General features: G+C 34.3%; 1 protein-coding gene across 5 annotated transcripts in view; it reads left to right on the forward strand.

Moving 5' to 3' along the window:
* TTC21B (tetratricopeptide repeat domain 21B) overlaps positions 1-18,718 on the forward strand; it is a 38,151-nt gene that overhangs the window by 2,280 nt on the left and 17,153 nt on the right. For 3 of the 5 annotated variants that reach the window (XM_056349834.1, XM_056349831.1, XM_056349830.1), the window contains 15 exons: positions 631-797; positions 2,967-3,089; positions 5,055-5,212; positions 5,604-5,688; positions 7,202-7,300; positions 7,891-8,083; positions 9,057-9,154; positions 9,638-9,838; positions 11,696-11,825; positions 12,282-12,439; positions 13,519-13,743; positions 14,552-14,790; positions 15,098-15,170; positions 16,187-16,297; positions 17,145-17,283. In XM_056349834.1, coding sequence (XP_056205809.1) covers positions 631-797; positions 2,967-3,089; positions 5,055-5,212; positions 5,604-5,688; positions 7,202-7,300; positions 7,891-8,083; positions 9,057-9,154; positions 9,638-9,838; positions 11,696-11,825; positions 12,282-12,439; positions 13,519-13,743; positions 14,552-14,790; positions 15,098-15,170; positions 16,187-16,297; positions 17,145-17,283 — 2,199 coding nt within the window. The remainder of the gene's footprint in view (positions 1-630; positions 798-2,966; positions 3,090-5,054; positions 5,213-5,603; positions 5,689-7,201; positions 7,301-7,890; positions 8,084-9,056; positions 9,155-9,637; positions 9,839-11,695; positions 11,826-12,281; positions 12,440-13,518; positions 13,744-14,551; positions 14,791-15,097; positions 15,171-16,186; positions 16,298-17,144; positions 17,284-18,718) is intronic. The other 2 variants (XM_056349833.1, XM_056349832.1) reach the window with 1 other exon arrangement.

Here is an 18,718-nt window from a genome sequence, read left to right on the forward strand (position 1 = left end):
AGCAAAATTATCATGCATTTCAAGACTGATTCAAGACTCTGAGAAAGTCATGGCAGTAAGTCAGACATTTGGTTTTAATGGCTCCTCAAAAACTACCAGGAATGAATGTGGGCAAAAGAAAATATTTGGCGGTAAGTCCCACACATCAAATGAAATTTTTCTGTGGGATTGACCTGATGAGAGCAACTGACAATAATGATGAGGGTGTAAGAAAATGAACTTTAGCGTTAAGAAAGACGTCACATATTTTCTAGAGATTCTGGAGCTAAATTGTCTTCTGTTCAGCATTTTAGGGCTGCTCTACAATTGACTGTTTACTTGTTTAGCAGACACTGGTATAAATTTGAACTTTATAGTAAAGTTTCCATTTATCTGGCAGAAGTCTCGGCTACAAATCTAATGTTTAACAAACAGCAAGATTCTTGCAGAAATGACCATGTTGATGGGGACCCTCTTCTGTCTTTCACGTTTGTACCTGATTAATATTTTTAATTAGAAGGGATTGTCTGGGTGTTTACCAGTATATAATACAGAAAACAATGTTTGTTTTGGATGCCCTTGGCTTATGTGCTGCTCTTTTGTAATATTTTGAGATGCTATCAAAAAAAGCTCTGAACAAAACCTTTTCAGATCGAGATGCTATTCTAGAATTGGATGCAAAAATGAAGGAGCAACGTAGAACAGCAGGACAGCAGGCTCTGTACTTTGCTGGCTTGTTTTTGTGGCATCTTGGTCGTGAGGACAGAGCCCGTGAATATGTTGATAGAATGATCAAAGTTTCTGGTGGTGGTAAAGAGGTAACTATTTTTCCTATGTAAAATAGTAATAGGACCACATATACTGTGAAACTAGGATTATTGCACTGATACTGTTTGGAGGTTTCCTTTAACTGTTTTGTGTTCTAATACTTTCTTAATGTCACAAATTCATTTGACAGGGCAGAATAGAATTCCCGTAATGATTTGTGTGTGTGTGTGTCTACTAAGTATTCATTTTCACTTAACGAATGAGAGGTCTGCACTGACCAATGGAAGTAATACGTAGTTCCGCCAGTTTTGCTACTTGATACTGAGCATCATAATTCCCAGCCAAAAACTAAGTGTCATAGTCTCACTAGAGGGAGACATCTGTTTTGAATCTGAAGACTAAAAAACACCCAGAGGATCAGGGATTTAAATTTTTGCCAGTTGTTAAAGGCAAAATTTGCCTAGGGTTTTACAAAATATAACTTATTTTTGAATCTCTGTAACTGTTGTATGTAGCGGTGTCTTCTGCATTTATATACAGATGTTACTGTGTTATTTTTTTTAGATGAGATGTCAGCTTCAATTCAAGGAGAGAAAAAAAATGGTTTTTTTTTTTGTAGTTGGACATCTTCGAGGCAGAGCTCTTAAAACTGAATGAGTAATTGTTCTCTTATGACACTACTATTAAACACAAGTGTTGTTTCTGCATTGTTCCTCTGTGTGGTTCAGTACATTGCTTAATTTGTAATATACAGTTTCATTGTTTATGGGATAGTACGTGTGTTAGAAATCTGCAACTATTCTAAACGTTAATTTCTGAAATTGTTAGGAATTTAAGTAAAAGCTTAGCTTTTGAACTATCACCGATTATTAATTAAAATTGGTAGCTATTTTTAAGTACTACCTAATTTTTACTGATGAAGAAATAGTTAAGGACATCACAAAGCATTAACACGTTAGTTTCTAAAAAGACTAAGGATATGCCATTTTGGTAAAATAGCAGTATTTGTAACTTCGCATATTGAAACTGTAGGAGTTGGAGTTTGTTTTCAAACAGCTATTTAATGGATTTGAAATATTTTCTTTACAGAGGGACATGCACATACATAAAAATATGCATTAGAATTTAAAAACATAGAAAGCAAATAGTTTTCTCTTTTTCTAAATTTATGCTAATCCTTTTTTCTTAGTTTGACAATACAAAGTTATGTGTACTTTGGTTTTTTTTGGGAGATGGCTAGGGGTGCATAAACTTAGTAAAATGCGGTTTACTTAGTATACACAGTTTGTTTTGATAAGGAGTACATAAAGTATCTTAGATAAAAGTAAATTGACTTCCATCTTTTTTAAATGTTTGACTCTGAATTTCAGCCATTTTCTGTTGTGTAACCAAATCATGGCCCTGATTGTTAGTAATTACAAAATATGGCTCTTCAACTCACCTTTGCGTTTTAAATACATGGCTCCTTTCCTTTAATATTGTATTACAAAAGAGCTAGTGATATTTTACAATCTAAATTTTTGGGTTTATGGCAATTATCATTTAGTGAAGTGATCCAGCACTTCAAAACAGACTTGTTTTACTTAAGCTATAATTAAATGTATGGAACACGTAAGATAAATTAAATTAATTAATTACAAGTAAAAATTCCTGCAATGAAAAGATGTTTTTTTACCTTTTAGAAGTTCCAGGTACTTTTTTTTTTTTTTTTTTTTAATAATACGCTTGGGGGTTTGAGAAATGTCAGATCTTTGCCCTTTGCACATGACTTTTTCTTTTTAATCAGACAGTAGAAAAAAAACCCCAAGTTTCCATTTTCAACACCCCATATGCTTCTCAATGTCTCACATAAACGAAATCTTAAGAAAATTATCTGCAGCAATGTTTGCAGAATATATTTTTTGTCTTATGCAATCACTTTTGCAAGGTTTTGTTCTGTCTGTTGAGAATGTTAAAGTTCAGTTCAGTGCCATTGTTTGGGATTTTTTAATCCTGTAAGTAAATATGTTATTTGATTAATGTAATGCTGGAATTAATTGCTAATATTTTAGGTTATACTGTAGACTGGTTATAATTTCAAATATATATTTTAAATATTTGAAATACAGTAATGAGCAGAAATAACCTTAAAATAAAATAGGACTCAAAGAAGAATGTATCTAGTATACTTTTTTTACCAACTAGTTAGTAAAGAATTCCAATTTATTTTTTGTTTACAGGGGTTGATTTTGAAAGCATGGCTTGATCTCACCTGTGGGAAAGAAACTCACATTAAAAAGGCTGTGAAATACTTTGATGAAGCACTGCAGGAAGGCAATGATGTTTTTGCTCTGCTTGGTAAAGTAAGTTTACTCTATTATTTTAATGCTTCCTAAATGTCATATTAGTCTTGTAGAGCGATTAGAGAGATGTTGAGAAGAGTTATCTATAAGTGAGCTTTTCCAAATAGAAATATAGCTCAGTCATACCCTTTTTATTCAGAGGAAAATAATAGGGTGTAGCAGAAATGAAGTTTGAAGTGGTTTATTAAATTGTTAAAGGAGTATAGAACAGTTAGCAAACAAACTAATTTGCAGCACAATAAAAATATACTGACACTTCTGTTTCCTGTGGTAGACAGCCCATTTTACATAGTTTGTAGTTAAATGTAACAAGTAGCTGAGGTTCATATTTGTAGAATGAGACAAAGGCGCATGCCTGGGTTGCAGTAATGTTAACTGTGTCTGTTACCATATACATAATTAGGAACTTCTGGGGCACTCCTGTTGTATTACCACATTTCCCTACTATAAAACATTGCTGCAGTGAGATATTGCTTCACTAAATACAAATTCCAGCTTTTTTTCTTAGTTTTATGAACTGGAGCTGATAACTACTTATTCCCACACATCTCTATTTCTTTTATGTATGTTAAAATGATGCTCTTTTCTCTCTCTCTGGTTTTTTTTTTTTTTTCTTGGAATAAAATTAGCTACGAGATGACACTTCAGGGTCCATTAGACACCAACGTAAAAAAGAAAGGTATAGGTTAAATACAGTCAGTCTATTTCATATTGAGGTTGTGATTTTACTACATACACAAGAAAAACTGGTTTTATTATTGTATTACATATGTAAAGAAATAATGTTTAAAATTGCCTTAAAATGTGAAAGTATGTGTGATCTCATCCTTTTTGCATGGGACACCTGTCCACATTTACCAGGGCACACAGTAATTCTGTAAAGAAGTAGTAGTTAAAACTGTAGTGTGATCATCTATGAAAATTGTTAACAGTTGGGTTTTTTTATCATCATCAGTCCATTTCAAGTGTTCATTTTGATTATATTTCATCAAGAGAGTGGCATGAATTGTTTTCTTTACACATTTTTCTGTTTCAGAGTATACTACTTGTTTATATCATAGACATTGTTACTGATTAACATAATGTTTGTTTAGTATTCTAAAGCTAAATGCAAAAAAAATTCTTCAATGAAAATAAGAAGACTAAGTTTCAGGAAAGTGTGCATAATAGTATTTGGTTAGGCATGTGTACTTGGCTGTGCGTGGACTATTGAGTTCAATTACTGGTTTATCTCAAATTTAGTTACTGCAATTAGATTTTAGAAAGCTACCTTGCGATGGCTTTAGAAATTAACTCTCAGAAACTACTAAGTTTGCACCATTTCTGTCTCAAAAATACGAAGTAAAATGGCATGCACAGAGTCACCTGGAATATGGTAAGTTTTAAGCATCAAGTCAAAATAGAGGATTTAAGCCCTAAATTGATTTCTGCTTGAATTAAATTAAAACTGTAATACTTGATGCTTCTGAAATAGTTTTGTATTTGGAGTACCCTGTAAATTGCTTTACAATTAAAACGTTTTAATTCTAGGAACAGAGATGTACTGAGTGTAGGTTTTAGATCGTGTGTACCTCAGGGTTTGAAAAAATGTTTTATCTGTGGGTTCTGCTCAATATCCTAAAATTATGAGGTACTTGAGGCTAAGTTATTTGAAACCTAGTAAGACAATTTTACTCTTCAGCTACATCTCTGTATTTTTCTTGCTCGTAATTGTCTAGTCACTTGTAAATGCTGCAATTACGTTTATTATAGAGTGCTTACCACACACCAGGTTTTACATGTCTTGCTATTTGATTGTTGCAGTATCTCTAGTTGTGGTTAGTGCTGAAGTAAAAATATTGCTTAAAGAAAGACTTTTTTATTTTTTCTCACTAGCTTTTTTCCTGTTTTCTGTATGGAAGAACAGAATCTTCTCGCCTATGTGAGTGTACAGGCTTTTGATGTGACTTCTCTTCCTTCCATTAGGCACAATATTTTGAGGTTCGACAGAATTATTCAGGAGCTCTGGAAACTGTGAACCAGATAATTGCAAACTTTCCAAACTTCATTCCTGCTTTCATAAAGAAAATGAAGCTACAACTAGCCTTGCAGGACTGGGAGCAGGCAGTTGAAACGGCAAATAGGTTGAGTATGAAGTAGCACACCACTAATTGTGTTCTTGCCATGTTTACACTGTAAAAACACTTTGAAACAAAAGCAGATAGGTTTCTATTCACTTTTAATTAATTAGAATTAGTTAAACCAGTTTTTAAAAAAATAAATTTAAACTCAATTAAGTTTTGTTAGAACCCAGCCTTACAATCCTGAGAGGATACTACATCTATATGTGGATCCATTTTGGATGGAAGAGGATCTTTTCTGAGTTAGGCATAAAGTAACAAAGCTGTGCTTTCAATTGAGAGCTACGGCTCTGACTTGTATTGCACAGTCACTTTATTCCCTTTTTGGGATAAAACAGGTAATTGAGCAAATATTGTTTTGTTTTCTTTACATTCACCTTTTGTATGGCTTCAGACTATTGCAGAAAGATGCCCTCAATTTAGAAGCCATACGAATGGAAGCCCTGCATTATCTATGCAGAGAAGGAAATATATCTGCGGTAAGTTTTTATTAGCACACCGCTGAGCATAACACAGTCTTTGTAATGACTAGGTGCCACATGTGCTTTATTCTTTATGTCTTGTGCTACACTACTTATCTGGAGGAAGAGGTAGATGCAGCTATTCTGACTCGAACGGCTGCTCTAGCTTATTGTTAGGGTATTTTCTGGATGCCAAGGGAAACATAATTTTTTACCTCGATCTTTCCAGAGAACAGGAGTCAAGCCAAATGGATGTCTCCTCTGGATAGTTAATTGAATCATGTAGATTTGAATCATCAAAGCAATCTTTTACTGCTTAAATGCTCTTTTGATTAATTAATAAATTTTTGTAAGCCTTCCATTAGTTTTAAGTATTTTATTAATTGAACTAAGGGAAATACTGAGGGTCTCATGGTGATAAATTTTTGGAAGGGGGTCGTAGTCAACAACAGTCTGCTATGTTAGGTTGCATAACCTGTGCTTTGTTCATCCTTTTTTGATAATTACTAGGGGGATTTTTAGCTTGAAGAATTCCATTTAACTTACTCCCAAGATCCTTTTCTCCTCAAAGATATATACATGTATTTTTGTACGTATGGTGCTTGTGCTGTTTTTCAGGAAACTTTAAAACACTTTATCAAAATTGTCATGGAATCATTACATATTTTTAAATATCTTTTTCTCATTATGCAAAAATGCTGGTATAATTTAAGTGGAGACTTACCAGAAAAAGAAATGTTCTGAGTGCTTTGTAGATGTTTTTAAAGTTATAAAAGCAAAGGTATTTTAAGTTGCTTAACACATTTTTAGTTATTGCAAAGAACTCTGTAGTCATTAGTTTATATATAATCAAATTTAAGCCTTATTTACGCACAATCATAGGAAATATGGAGAAGCAATAACAATTGCAGACTCCAGTTCAATAAAGCCTACCACAAACGAATTTGCTGCACATGGTAGGGTGTAAACAAAATTCTGGGGTCACATATGAGTAAGACCCATGTCTAGAAAAAATTTAAAAACCTGATGATATTTAAACATGATTCAGGTGTCTACTTCTAAAGTTGCATTAAAAAAAAAAACAGGTACCTTATTATTGTAATGCCAGAAATGCCTAAAATACCTTAGATGGTTTGAGAAACTGTGATGTTAAAATTCTCAGCATCTGGAACTGTGTTGGTTTTGAGCCTGTGTGTCTGTATCGCACTGAAGCGCAAACAAGATTGACAGGTCTGATTCCTCAGACTGTCTTGCTTTATTGGGAGTCTTCCATTATATCAGATTCAGTTCAAGCCTTTCACTTTTTCTAGAGCACGTATAGAGGGCACGTGATCTACTTTGTCACTTCACTATTTCCAAAGCATTTTTCTAGGAATGCCAGAATAAATCTTAACTCCTACCCCTGAAAACTTCTGAGTTTGAATTTCAGGATATTATTGCACAGTAAAAGGTGTGACTAGTTTTTAGTGAAAACTATTAAATTCTCCTAATCTGCTATTTCTGTTACTTACGTTACTCCTTTTTCTCCAAGGCTTCAGCAAGACTGGAAGACCTAATTAAAGCATTGGACAGATTAGAACCACGCAATTCACAGCTCTTCTGTAAAATGGCTTTAGCTTTCAGTAGAACAGTGAGTATGCTTTTTTTCTTAAGAGCACACAATTATCTATATATCCTGGGTTTTGCTTTATTTTCTAGTAGACAGATGTTAAATGTCTACTAAAAAGTAGAAGATTGCAGACAATTGAAATAGATTACCTTGTGTAACCTTTGGTAGCTACGGTTTTAAAATTTTACATTAAGTATGAATTACAATACTTAAGCCATCTCATTCCAAAAATGTTTTTACTGCTTGCTTTTGAATGAGAAACAGGTTTCCAATGACAATACACTCAAATGTCCACCAACCATATTCTTTATGTAGGAAAGTGACAAGGTTAATCCAACAGCCTTAAAACTGAAGGTTTCTTTAATCTTTGTACTTATCAGAATTGTTCTAAGGAAGCATTTAAAGCTACTATCAACTATTCCTTATTGTGTGGTATTGTATGTATATTTATGTTTGAATCCAGCCCACTTTAATGTCACAATTTGTATAGAATTACTATAGATTATATTAGTCCTGTATGAGATGTTATCTCAGCTACTACAGTAGTGCTCAGTGTGTTTTTTGAAGTGAATAAGAGAAACTTAAGTTTTAAAGATTATTCTTGCCATTAGTGTGGCCGGAACCAGCTCATCCTTCAACATACACAAACCTTAGTTGAAAGAGCATCTGATTTGGCATCTGACAATGCAGAATTTGCAACTGAACTTGGCTACCAAATGATTTTACAAGGGAAAGTGAAAGAAGCTTTGAAATGGTACAAGACTGCTATGACGCTTGATGAAACAAGTGTTTCTGCACTAACTGGTAAGGTTTTATGCTTTCTTTGGGATTTTACTGGTCTTAAGACACAGACGATGCTTTTTTGATCACGTCTTCCTACTACTGCTACTAGGAAAATCTGGAACTGTTAAGAACACAAGTATTGGACTGGACTTCCTGCTTCATGTTACGCTGTCTTCCTTGTAGCAACAGCTTCTCCACACTGGATCTGTCTTTTGAAAAGTGAAACTCTTCTCTTTTAAATTAGAACTCTCCAAGTAATGATAAGGAGAGAGATGTGGCTGTATTTTTTTTATTTTTTGATTTTATTTCACCTCTGTGGTATCTAAGAACTAGAGAACTCTTAAGCACTACAAAAATAAAAAATTCAGTGGCAGCTGATAAAACAAGCTGTCCATGGCTACACAGGTGTCTAAATAAGATTGAGAAACAAGTCTAAATGTGTGATAGTTTTGACAGACATGTTATGTTCTTTGGTAAAAAAATAAATATATTTTTATGAAGTCCAATTGCTGTCAAGACAATGGAGTGTAAATATGGCATACTTGCTTCACAGATTTTCCAGTGTTTGTTTTTTTTCTCCTTAACTGTGCGATTGCCTTAAACAATAAGAAAAAATTAGGTGGTAGGAGTGGTTTGTGTGTGTGTGTGTATTTAATTTTATTTCACCATTTGTTCTGAACTTAGAAACCAAACTTTGTGATGCTTCTACTTAGACTAGAACCAGTTGAAGATTTACTGGTTTAAACTTTGTAATTTAAGGGATGAGATCTTTCCACGAAACTGCTTTATAGTATTGTGTATATTAATCTCTCAGTTGTGTATCATCTATCCTAGGTATTTCTAAGTACATAAAATCTGCATTACCATGTCTTGGTCTATTCTTTCTTCTCGTATCACCGCTTTATGAAGAGGTTGAGGAGAGAAAAAATTAATTCTAGAAAACAAAGCAATCTTTGCTTTGTTTTCTGCAATAAATTGTTTAAATATATTACAGGAATTATCCGTTGTCAGCTAATACAAGGGCAATTGGAAGATGCAGAACATCAGTTGGAGTTTCTTAATGAAATTCAACAGTCCATTGGGAAGTCTGGGGTAGGAGACATCTTCCTTCATTAAAATACTTTGATCATAATCTGAATTGTGGTCTACTAGCTACTTCATCTTCTATATTTCAGTCACCTGAGCAGAGCATTCTTAATGGAATACCATTAAATCTAAATTTCAGGTTTTCTTCCTATCAGTCTTAAGTTAAGATGTTGCCTAACACAGGGCTGTTTGCTTGCAGAGCAAAAACATCTTTGCCTTTCTGCAGTGCTTTAACTCTGAAGATAAGTTTTTGAAACATTAAGAAGGAAGGAATACTAATTATTTTCAGGATTTTGTGCTTCTTGCACAAATAATTGATACAATGATCATCAATGTCATTTACAGTGAACATACTAAATGCGTTACAGTATGCCTAAATATAAAGAAGAAATGGCTAACACTAATAACTGTTTGGTATTATATAAGTAACAGATAAATGTATCTGGAATATGGAGGATGTTTTACTGTTTTTCTTTTTTTCCTCTGTAGGAATTACCTTTCTTGCGTGCAGTCCTAGCTATGAAAAAACAGAAGAGACAAGAAGAAGTTATTGCCTTATTGAATGATGTTCTGGATGCTCACTTTTCATCTTTGCATGGTTTTCCTCTTGGTATAGAATATTTTGAAAAACTAAACCCTGATTTCTTGCTAGAAATCATTAGAGAATATCTTAATTTTTGCCCAGCACAGGTAAGCAGCTGTAGAGCATGTCTGTCTGAAAATGGAAATTACTCTTGCATTTCATTTTGAGATCAGTTAATCATGAAGCAAAAATTTAGAAAATATCCCCTCTTAAAAAATATGTATTTATTTGAAGTAAAAGTGTGGTTTAAGATATTGTACCACTATTTAATCAAAATAACTATGAAAAGATATCTTCTGTGAAGTGAGCAAGTTGAAATGTCACCCGAAGAAACCTGAGATATTTGTTTAATGCACTGTGTGTGTATTTTTAAATTTTTAGTTTCTCTTTTGATCAGGAAACTGTAACAATACAGTGACTAGGGCTATCTCAATATGAAACTAGGATGTTCACACTGACAATCCTATTCTTGAAGTATTTTTGTCAGCTCAGGGTATCTTTTCAGTCTACACATGACCTTTCTTCGTTTCAGTTTTTTTTGTGTGTTGGTTAAAAATCAGTGGAATACTCCTTTTTTTTAATGTTGTTATTACTCATTCCAAACAAAAATCTCACTCACTTAGATTGCTTATATTCTGTGACTGGATTTGCTTGTGCTAGTTTTGGCAACAGAGACGTGCAGAACTTGAATTGTATGGGGACCTGACATCTCTAAAGCAGAAGAAACACATTTAAAGTTTCTTTAAATAGTGTCTTCTTTAAATAGATTATTCTTCTGAAATAGCTGGGAGCTGACTTTTGGTATCCTGTCCTTAGTAGATTTCTAGTCTGATTATAGACCTTTCCCTTAAGTATTTGTTTATGTACAATATGTATATGTTTATGTATTTTAAAATCTAGCAGCAAACAAGTAGTTATCCATTGTTATGTTCTGTCCCAGTAGCAATAACACTTTTGTGTCACAGATGGAGATAAATAAGGAGTGTCATTCTATGAGGTAGTGTCTTAGCTGAAGATTTCCCTGGAGGATATTCCAGAAGTACTTAATGCCAATGGTAGTTCTTTATTTGGGATGAAAACTGGTGGTTTTTTTTTTTTTTCCTGAACTATTGTCCACATAAATATTTGTAGAAGAAAAGATAGGCTTTTCCTGAAGTTTCATTCTCATTTTAATGCAAAAAAAGCATTTGGTAGTATTAAAAAGTGAGGAGTTTAGCCAGGTGGTGGAGGCTTCTAGTTTGGTAGTAGAGGATCACTGCTTCCCCAGGGCATGGGTCCTGTGGAAGTGTTAGCCTTGAACAGAAGGATCTTTAGGTTGCCTTTTCCTTTTTATATGTAATAGTCAGCAACTAGCTAAAGTAATGGAAATGAACAGTGTTTCTGATAATGAGCAACTGAAATGTGGTACATTGTCCTAGCAGTTTACATGAAAGTAGCTATTTCTCAGCTGCTATTTTCAGTTTGGTTTTAGCAGTATGGATATGTTCTGTGGCATGAAGTAAGGGTGGGAGGGGCAGGACCAGACCCTTTCCTTCTCGTCTTTTTGCTCATTTGTTCCATCTTTAGCTCTCTTGAAATTTAGTTCATTTTACCATTTGTGTTGGATGGGTTGGCGTGGTAATTCAGAATATGTGACCAAATGTTTATGGACTGACTCTTCAGTGTATGTCAGGTCTGAACTGTTTTATCATCTGTGAAGTCCATGAAGCTGTCCTGTTTTCCTTCTGGTAAAAAGAAGTTGCCCCCATAAATTTAAAACATTTTTTTGTATTTCTTCACAATGATAGCTTTTAGCTTTTTGGGCTGAAGAAAATAACACTGCTTTGCTATTGCTCATTTAAGTTTAAAGTGAAACTTAGACTTAAAATGAAATCTAAGTCCAAAACCTGTCTACTGAGGTTGTTGCGTTTGTTTGTTTGTTTTGCGGTTTATTGGTTTTGGTGGTGTGTTTGTTTTACCTGTAGCCTGCAAGTCCTGGGCAGTCGTCTTCACCAATTCTCAAGCACTGTGCTTCTGTTCTTGAAACTGTGGTAAAAACTGTGCCTGGTCTTCAACAAGCTGTTTTTTTAATTGCAAAAGTGAAATACTTATCAGGTAATAGTTGCATGAATGATTAGCTATCCACCTGTCTAGCTTCTTTAATATAAAAAATTAGTTTCACACTTTTAAATCATTACATTTATCTTTCACTGCAGAACACTGCATTACAGCGAAGTGAAGAACACTTGCAGTACCTATATTTGTGATTTATATGAGCATATTTTAATTGTACAGGCACATAAATGTATGGGGTTTTTATCTGTTGCTTCCAAAAAAGGTTATTTATTGACTGATTGACATATAGAACAGGAAAATATCTTCACTTTGACCTGGTTTTGAATTAATTTCATAGCCATATAATACTTTGTATATGAGTTTATTCACTAAATGCTTGCATTTATTTAAAAAATCCCGAATTATTAAATTGGTGAATAATTAATAAACACTCTATATTTAACCTCTGTGTTTCACATCAACTACTTTTTCACTTTACCTTTTTTAACTTCCTAGGGGATATTGAAGCAGCCCATAGTAATCTACATTACTGTCTTGAAAGGAATCCTGCTTATGCAGATGCACACTTACTGATGGCCCAGGTGTATTTGGCTCAAAACAATACTAAACTATGTTCTCAATCCTTGGAACTTTGTCTGAGCTACAACTTTGAAGTGAGTTGGACAAAAGAATGAAGCCATTTCATTCTGTCAGTCTGAAGCTATATGTTTTCGTATATAGTAATTTTTAAACTGTACTACTTATGACTCTTCCACTACAAGCTTAAATGATTGTATGAACATGGTAACTGAATATTTATCAAAGAAGTGACCATCAGGACAAAATTAATACGTTAATACAACATATTGAAATTGTTTTGAAACCAAAAGAAAGAAATTATAGCTTTTTCTCAAATCCTTACATAAATATGAAAAACATGTTATATAAACGGAACTTGTATTTCCAGACTAACCTTGCAATTTAAAAGCCAACATAGAAGGACTTGGAAGATTTGATCCAGTATTGTTTCTGGACTTCCTGCACAGATGTATAAATGTTAATGAAGATACACAGGGATGCTTGAGGGGATCAAAATGGGTCTGTAGTTACCTCTGGACAACTCATGCTGCTTTAAGCATGCTAAATGTTAAGAGGGTAGCAATATGCTGTGCCCTATTTCATTAATGTTACATTTTTGTCCATCTTTTCTGTCCCTTCAAGAGCTAATTTGGTAAATTATGTGCTGTATTAGAAAACTTCCACTGTTTTGCAGTGGTCCTCACAGGGTTTTATTTCTTGGGGGTAATATATTTCAGTATGGGATTTTTGATTTGTTGACATCAGTGGAACTTTATGTAGTATTAACACTGAGTTGGGAACACTCTACACAGCACTCATTAGGTCTGGAGTTGTGCCAAGTCTCTTGACAGACCTTTGCTGAAAAGTGACAACCTGCCAGTTTCTAAGCATGCTCCCATCTTGGTTCCGTCCTCCAAGTGATGCATGAAAGCTGAAGATTAACTACCTAGTTAGGAGACGCAGAGGTGCTTGCAACTTCGTACATAGTTAATTTCTCTTATCAACGTTTTATTTTCATAAGTAAATTACTGATAATGAAATCAGATATATTTGGAGGAAAGAAGGAACCAAGGTCAATATTAAAAAAAAAATACAAAAAATCTACTTTCAGGATGGTTCGAATGCTATGCATAAAGTAAAATTTGGAAACTCCTTCTCTCGCCTTTTTTTTTAGGTGAGAGAACATCCTGTTTATCACTTAATTAAGGCCCAAACCCAGAAGAAGATGGGAGAATTATCAGAAGCTATTAAGACCTTACAGATGGCAAAGAATTTGCCTGGAATGAGAAAATCTACGTCTTCCTCAAAAACTAAAGGAAAAAGAATTGAAATTGATGCAAGTGATCGTGTGTCTGTCTTCCTAGAGTTAGTAGAAGCTCATCGTTTGAATGGAGAACCGGTAAGATGGCAAACTTGCTAAGATGTAATACATACCTGGTAACAATTTCTTTTTCCCCTTGACAAAGTGTCTATTCTCATCAGTTCAGAATAGAAAACTATCACTTCTTTTTACCAAGAGGAGTTGCTTGGTAAAATTTCCGAGATGTTAATATCTGACTTGACAGCTTGTACCTTAAATGGTTCAGAAAAAAACCCCAAAACAAACCAACACCTACTTGCAGCTGTTCAACTTTGAATCTACAAAACCCCTTTTCATTTTGAGGAGGTACTGTTGATGTTCACTTGCTAGTATGTAGATTCTTGTTTTGCTGTCAGAATGCTGTTGGAAATGTTTTTGGATTGCATTCTTATCTTCGTGTAGCAGCATCCTTACTATCAGCTGTTTCTTAATAAACAGTAGGACACTGTGTATGTATAAGAATATAAGAGAAACCATACAATTGTTTACTTGGAAGTGACCCCTGGAGATCATCCTGCTCAAAGCAGGACCTGTTAGACAAAGGTGCTAAAGGCATTGTCCAGTTGAATTTTGAGCATCTTCTTGTATATATGTAATGCAAATATTTTCTTTACTAAAACTTTTTCTGGTAGTTCATATTGCATAAATGTTATTAACAGAATCAAGAAGGAGGGAGAACATTTTCAATGTTTTAGCAAAACAAATGGATACTGTGGGTTGGGGGGTTTTGTGGGTGTTTTGGTTTTTTTGTGTAATGCCTCCAGACATTAATTTCCTTATGATGTCTTTATTTTTGGCTGTTCAACAACAGGAAATACATTAATTCTATTGGTTTTATTACTTGCAGCATGAAGCTGCTATAATACTGCAAGATGCCATTAATGAATTTTCTGGAACTCCTGAGGAGCTAAGAGTTGTGATTGCAAATGCAGATCTGTCAATTGCTCAAGGAGATATTGAACAAGCCCTGACTATGCTCCGAAATATTACACCAGAACAGCCTTACTTTGTACAAGCTAAAGAAAAAATGGCAGATATTTATCTTCAGTACAGGAAAGATAAGAAGTTGTATGCTGGCTGCTATAGGTAAAAGTTTGTGATGTATATGTATTTTCCTAGATGTTTAATGGTAGCATGGTGAGCTCATGTTTTCCCTTTCTATTACAGTAAGTCAGAAGTATTTAGTGACATAACAAATTTGAGTAAGTTTTATTAACATTTAAGATGGTAATTGGAAGTCCTATTTTGGAAATATCTCAGATTTTTTTGGTTTGTTTTCAGAAATAAAACCCAAAATCCTCAGAGGATAAACTTATTGTGCCCTGTTTGTTGTTCTTTAGATACCCATATTGACATGTTAAATATTGAGCAAGGTTCTGTCTTCTGTTTCCAGAGACCTAGTAGAAAAACGGCCGAGTGCTTACACTTTGCTGCTTCTTGGTGATGCATACATGAGTATTCAAGAGGTAAGTGCTTGCTAGAGGGGAATGGAATGTTGATTCTAGCAAGTAGAATGTTTGTTGATTCTAGCAAGTAGAAACAATGTAGCATGCTGGCTGTTATTGATTGGTAGTTGGCAAACAAACTGCTTTAGGATGTAAAAATACCAACATTACTGGCTACAATGTAACTGTTAAAGTTGAAAGAAAAAGCTGTTGAAAATGCATTTCTTCTAGTAACTGACTGGCTGAAAGTTAAGGGAATTTCATCTAAAAGAACACCAAGCCGTGAGACTTAACAAAAATCTAAAGAGCATGCTAAATTAAATTTGGGAAGCTGGAGATGTTTAGAGGAGTTCTGAAGCTTAGGTAACAGTTCTCATGTTGAAAGTTGTATATAACATTTTTAAATTATTAAATTTCTATAAATCTCTGACATCCTTTGCTTTCTTGATGGCACTGGAAATCTTAAATACTTGTAGAAGACAGTGTAGTCAAGTGAACGTAGGAATCTGAAGGATACACATTTAAATTCATGTTTTGAAAGAATAGATTGAGTTAGGACACACAACTAATACTTTAGACTACTAGTTTGGGGATCTGTAGGCGATTAATGGTTGTTTCCTTGTTAATGTTTGTGCCTAGTTTTTTTCCTTGGTGAGGAATTATAACGCAAAAGGGAATTTTAGATGTGCTGTAACATGGCTAGAGAGAAATGGATGATCATTCAACAAAGTTAATAAGCTTGCCTGAGTTTAACTAGTGAAAATAGTAGAGAAATTTCAGTGGAAAAAGAATCTGATTAATTCAAACTCATTTGTTTGCCAAATTCTTTCCACATTCTGTTTTAGCATGGGAATGTAAATTTCCATGGGCTTTATACTACTTTGTTTCATAGTGACCATTCTTCTCTCAGAAGTGGTGTAGCTCATCAACCAGCAGTACTTGGCAGTCATTCCTGGAGGTGTTACCAGATTTTGGTTTTTTCATACACTTTTAATCTTAATCTTTGACTTCTGTTTTTCTGTCTTTTTATGTTGAAGCCTGATGAAGCCATAGAAGTCTACAAGCAGGCTTTGAAGAAAAATCCAAATGATCCAGCTGTAGCAAGTAAAATTGGAAAAGCCCTAATCAAAACACATAACTATTCACAGGTATTCTATAAGTACTGTATTAGGCTAATCAAGTGTTGTATTCGTTATTGTCAATACATGGGCTTCGCCTGATTTTGTTTTCAAGTGGGTAGCTGAAGCATTTCACTCTAAAGTGCTAAACAGACTTTTTATCCTGAAAGTAAGTTTAGACTCCGTTCCAAAGTATCTGGCCAAAGGCACAGTTACACATTGGTGAATACAAGCCTGGTGAATTGTCGTCCTGGTGACTTGCAGTTTGTCGTTTTGGGTCTGCGCTCAAAACCATGTTTAATTAAGTCCCATTGACCCAGTCTTGTTACATCTCCTAGCCTCAACACTGGGGAATGGTAATAGAGGCTTTTAACTTCTTGTTGTAGGAAAGCCAGAAGAAAATGTTTGGGGGAAACTTGCAGGAGCTAATGATTTTATTTGGGCAACCTCAAACTACTGGAGTGTGCGTCCAAATGCTGTTAGGTGTTTGCAATGCTAGGATTTTCCCTTGCTTCTGTTTAGGTCAGTATTACAAGCAGCTCAGTATATGAAATATGATTGGCAGTGATCCTGTTAAAGATAGAAAGTGATCACATGGTTAGGCTATGTAAATGCATGTTTATGAGAATGTGGGTTCTAGTTATTCTGTTTATCTTTTATTTGCCATTACATTTTTGGAAGCCTCAACTTGTAACTAAATAACATCTTTTTAATACAGTATTTATTAGGAATGTTTTGGTTACAAGAGAAATTAAGAAAGCAGGGAAAATTCTAAGCAGCATGTCATTAAATACCTAAGTAGCAAGGCTGTTGTCTTTAAGGTTTGTCTTTTAAATAATAGGTTTTTTGATGGTTTTTTTTCTTTCTTTTTTTTTAGGCAATTGGTTTTTATGAGGCTACATTGAAAAGTGGTCAACAGAATTTCCTTTGGTATGATTTGGCTGAGCTTTTAATGAAACTGAAGCAGTATGAAAGGGCAGAAAAAATACTTCAGCAAGCTTTAGATCATGAGCCTGGTAGGAATGCTACTAATTTACAAATTACACAATTTCTACTGTTGTTTGTGTTTTCTATGTGATTCTAAGGAATAAACCAATTCCGTATAAACTTTTTATTGAACTTTAAAACACAGGAAACCATTAAGTGATAAATGAGAAAGGCATTCTGATATAAACTTCACTTACATTTAAAGGTGCTTTTGCCAAGACTTCTAAACTTGGAAGATCTGTGATAGATGAAGTCAGTAAATATAACAGCAGAGCTCCACACAAGGTTCTTTCTCTTCTCTGCTACCAAACGATTCTGATTCTGGATTTGTCATGATTAGATGAGTCATTCCTGCTGTTAGGGAATGGTGGTTTAGGTGATAAATGCTACCCAGTATCCTAGACAGCAATGTCTTCACATTTAGCTGCCATGCTGGACAGACATGCTAGAACTTCAGTATCAGCTGGAGTCAAAGGCAGCAAAGTGGTATGCTGCAATTGCTAATGCATTTCTCTCAATCCCTTTGGTGGCAGAGTAGAGGTTATAGCTCGCTTTCACTGGGTGAAGTTTGCAAGTGGCTGCGTGGTACTTAGTTGCTGGCTGGAGGTGAAACCAGGACAATTGGGAAAATTACTGAATGATTTAATATTTTTTTTAGAAATGCTAAAATATCCTTTGCTTGTTAAAGAAAAATGAAATATAGGAAATGTACTGGAAGGAATGATCTCACACAGTTGGCTGCGTGGCCTAATCTCTGATTTAGAAAACCATGTCAGCACTTTGAAGACAGTTTGCTAATAGTACAGCTCAATATAATTTTTTAAGATTTAATAAAGATAAAACATGATTTTAGAAAACATGGATTTTTGGTGGCTTGTATGTGTTAATGTGGAACTGTGCTTAAGATACCACTTTATCAATAGATTTAAATGGATACAAGCCAGGGAGAACTTGTATTCTTCAAATTTCATTTTATGCATATATATTTTAACCATTATTCAAAAGTGGCTTGCTACTTTTTGAGTAGGTACTGAAATACTTAGTTAACTATATTAATGTCTGTTCCTGACTCTAGCAAAAGAAAGGTAGTTTGAGGTCTGACTAGAAATTTCATCAAATAATCCTATGCTTTTTGGGTGTACAGTAGCACTCAAAATCCATTTGGACATTTTTCATTGACTTTGAGGAGGATTTAGACAAGAAGTGTCAGGAGTGGCTTTATTTCCTGTCCACTTAAATCAAAAGTTTTCTCATGTTTCTGAGAATGCAAATAGTTTAGGTAGTCGTCGTCTTTGTTTTCTTTTTTTAAAAATTCCTTTTGCATCTTTCATGTCTCTGGGCTTAAATCTCACGCTGTTTGTAGGTTGTAATGTTTGCTCTGTCCACTAACAACACACCAAGTCAAATCACAATCCTAAATGCATAAGACTGAGCAGTAAACTTTTAGTTTAAGTTCTTGCCTGG

This window comes from Falco biarmicus, chromosome 8 (assembly GCF_023638135.1).
Source record: "Falco biarmicus isolate bFalBia1 chromosome 8, bFalBia1.pri, whole genome shotgun sequence".
NCBI lineage: Eukaryota > Metazoa > Chordata > Aves > Falconiformes > Falconidae > Falco > Falco biarmicus.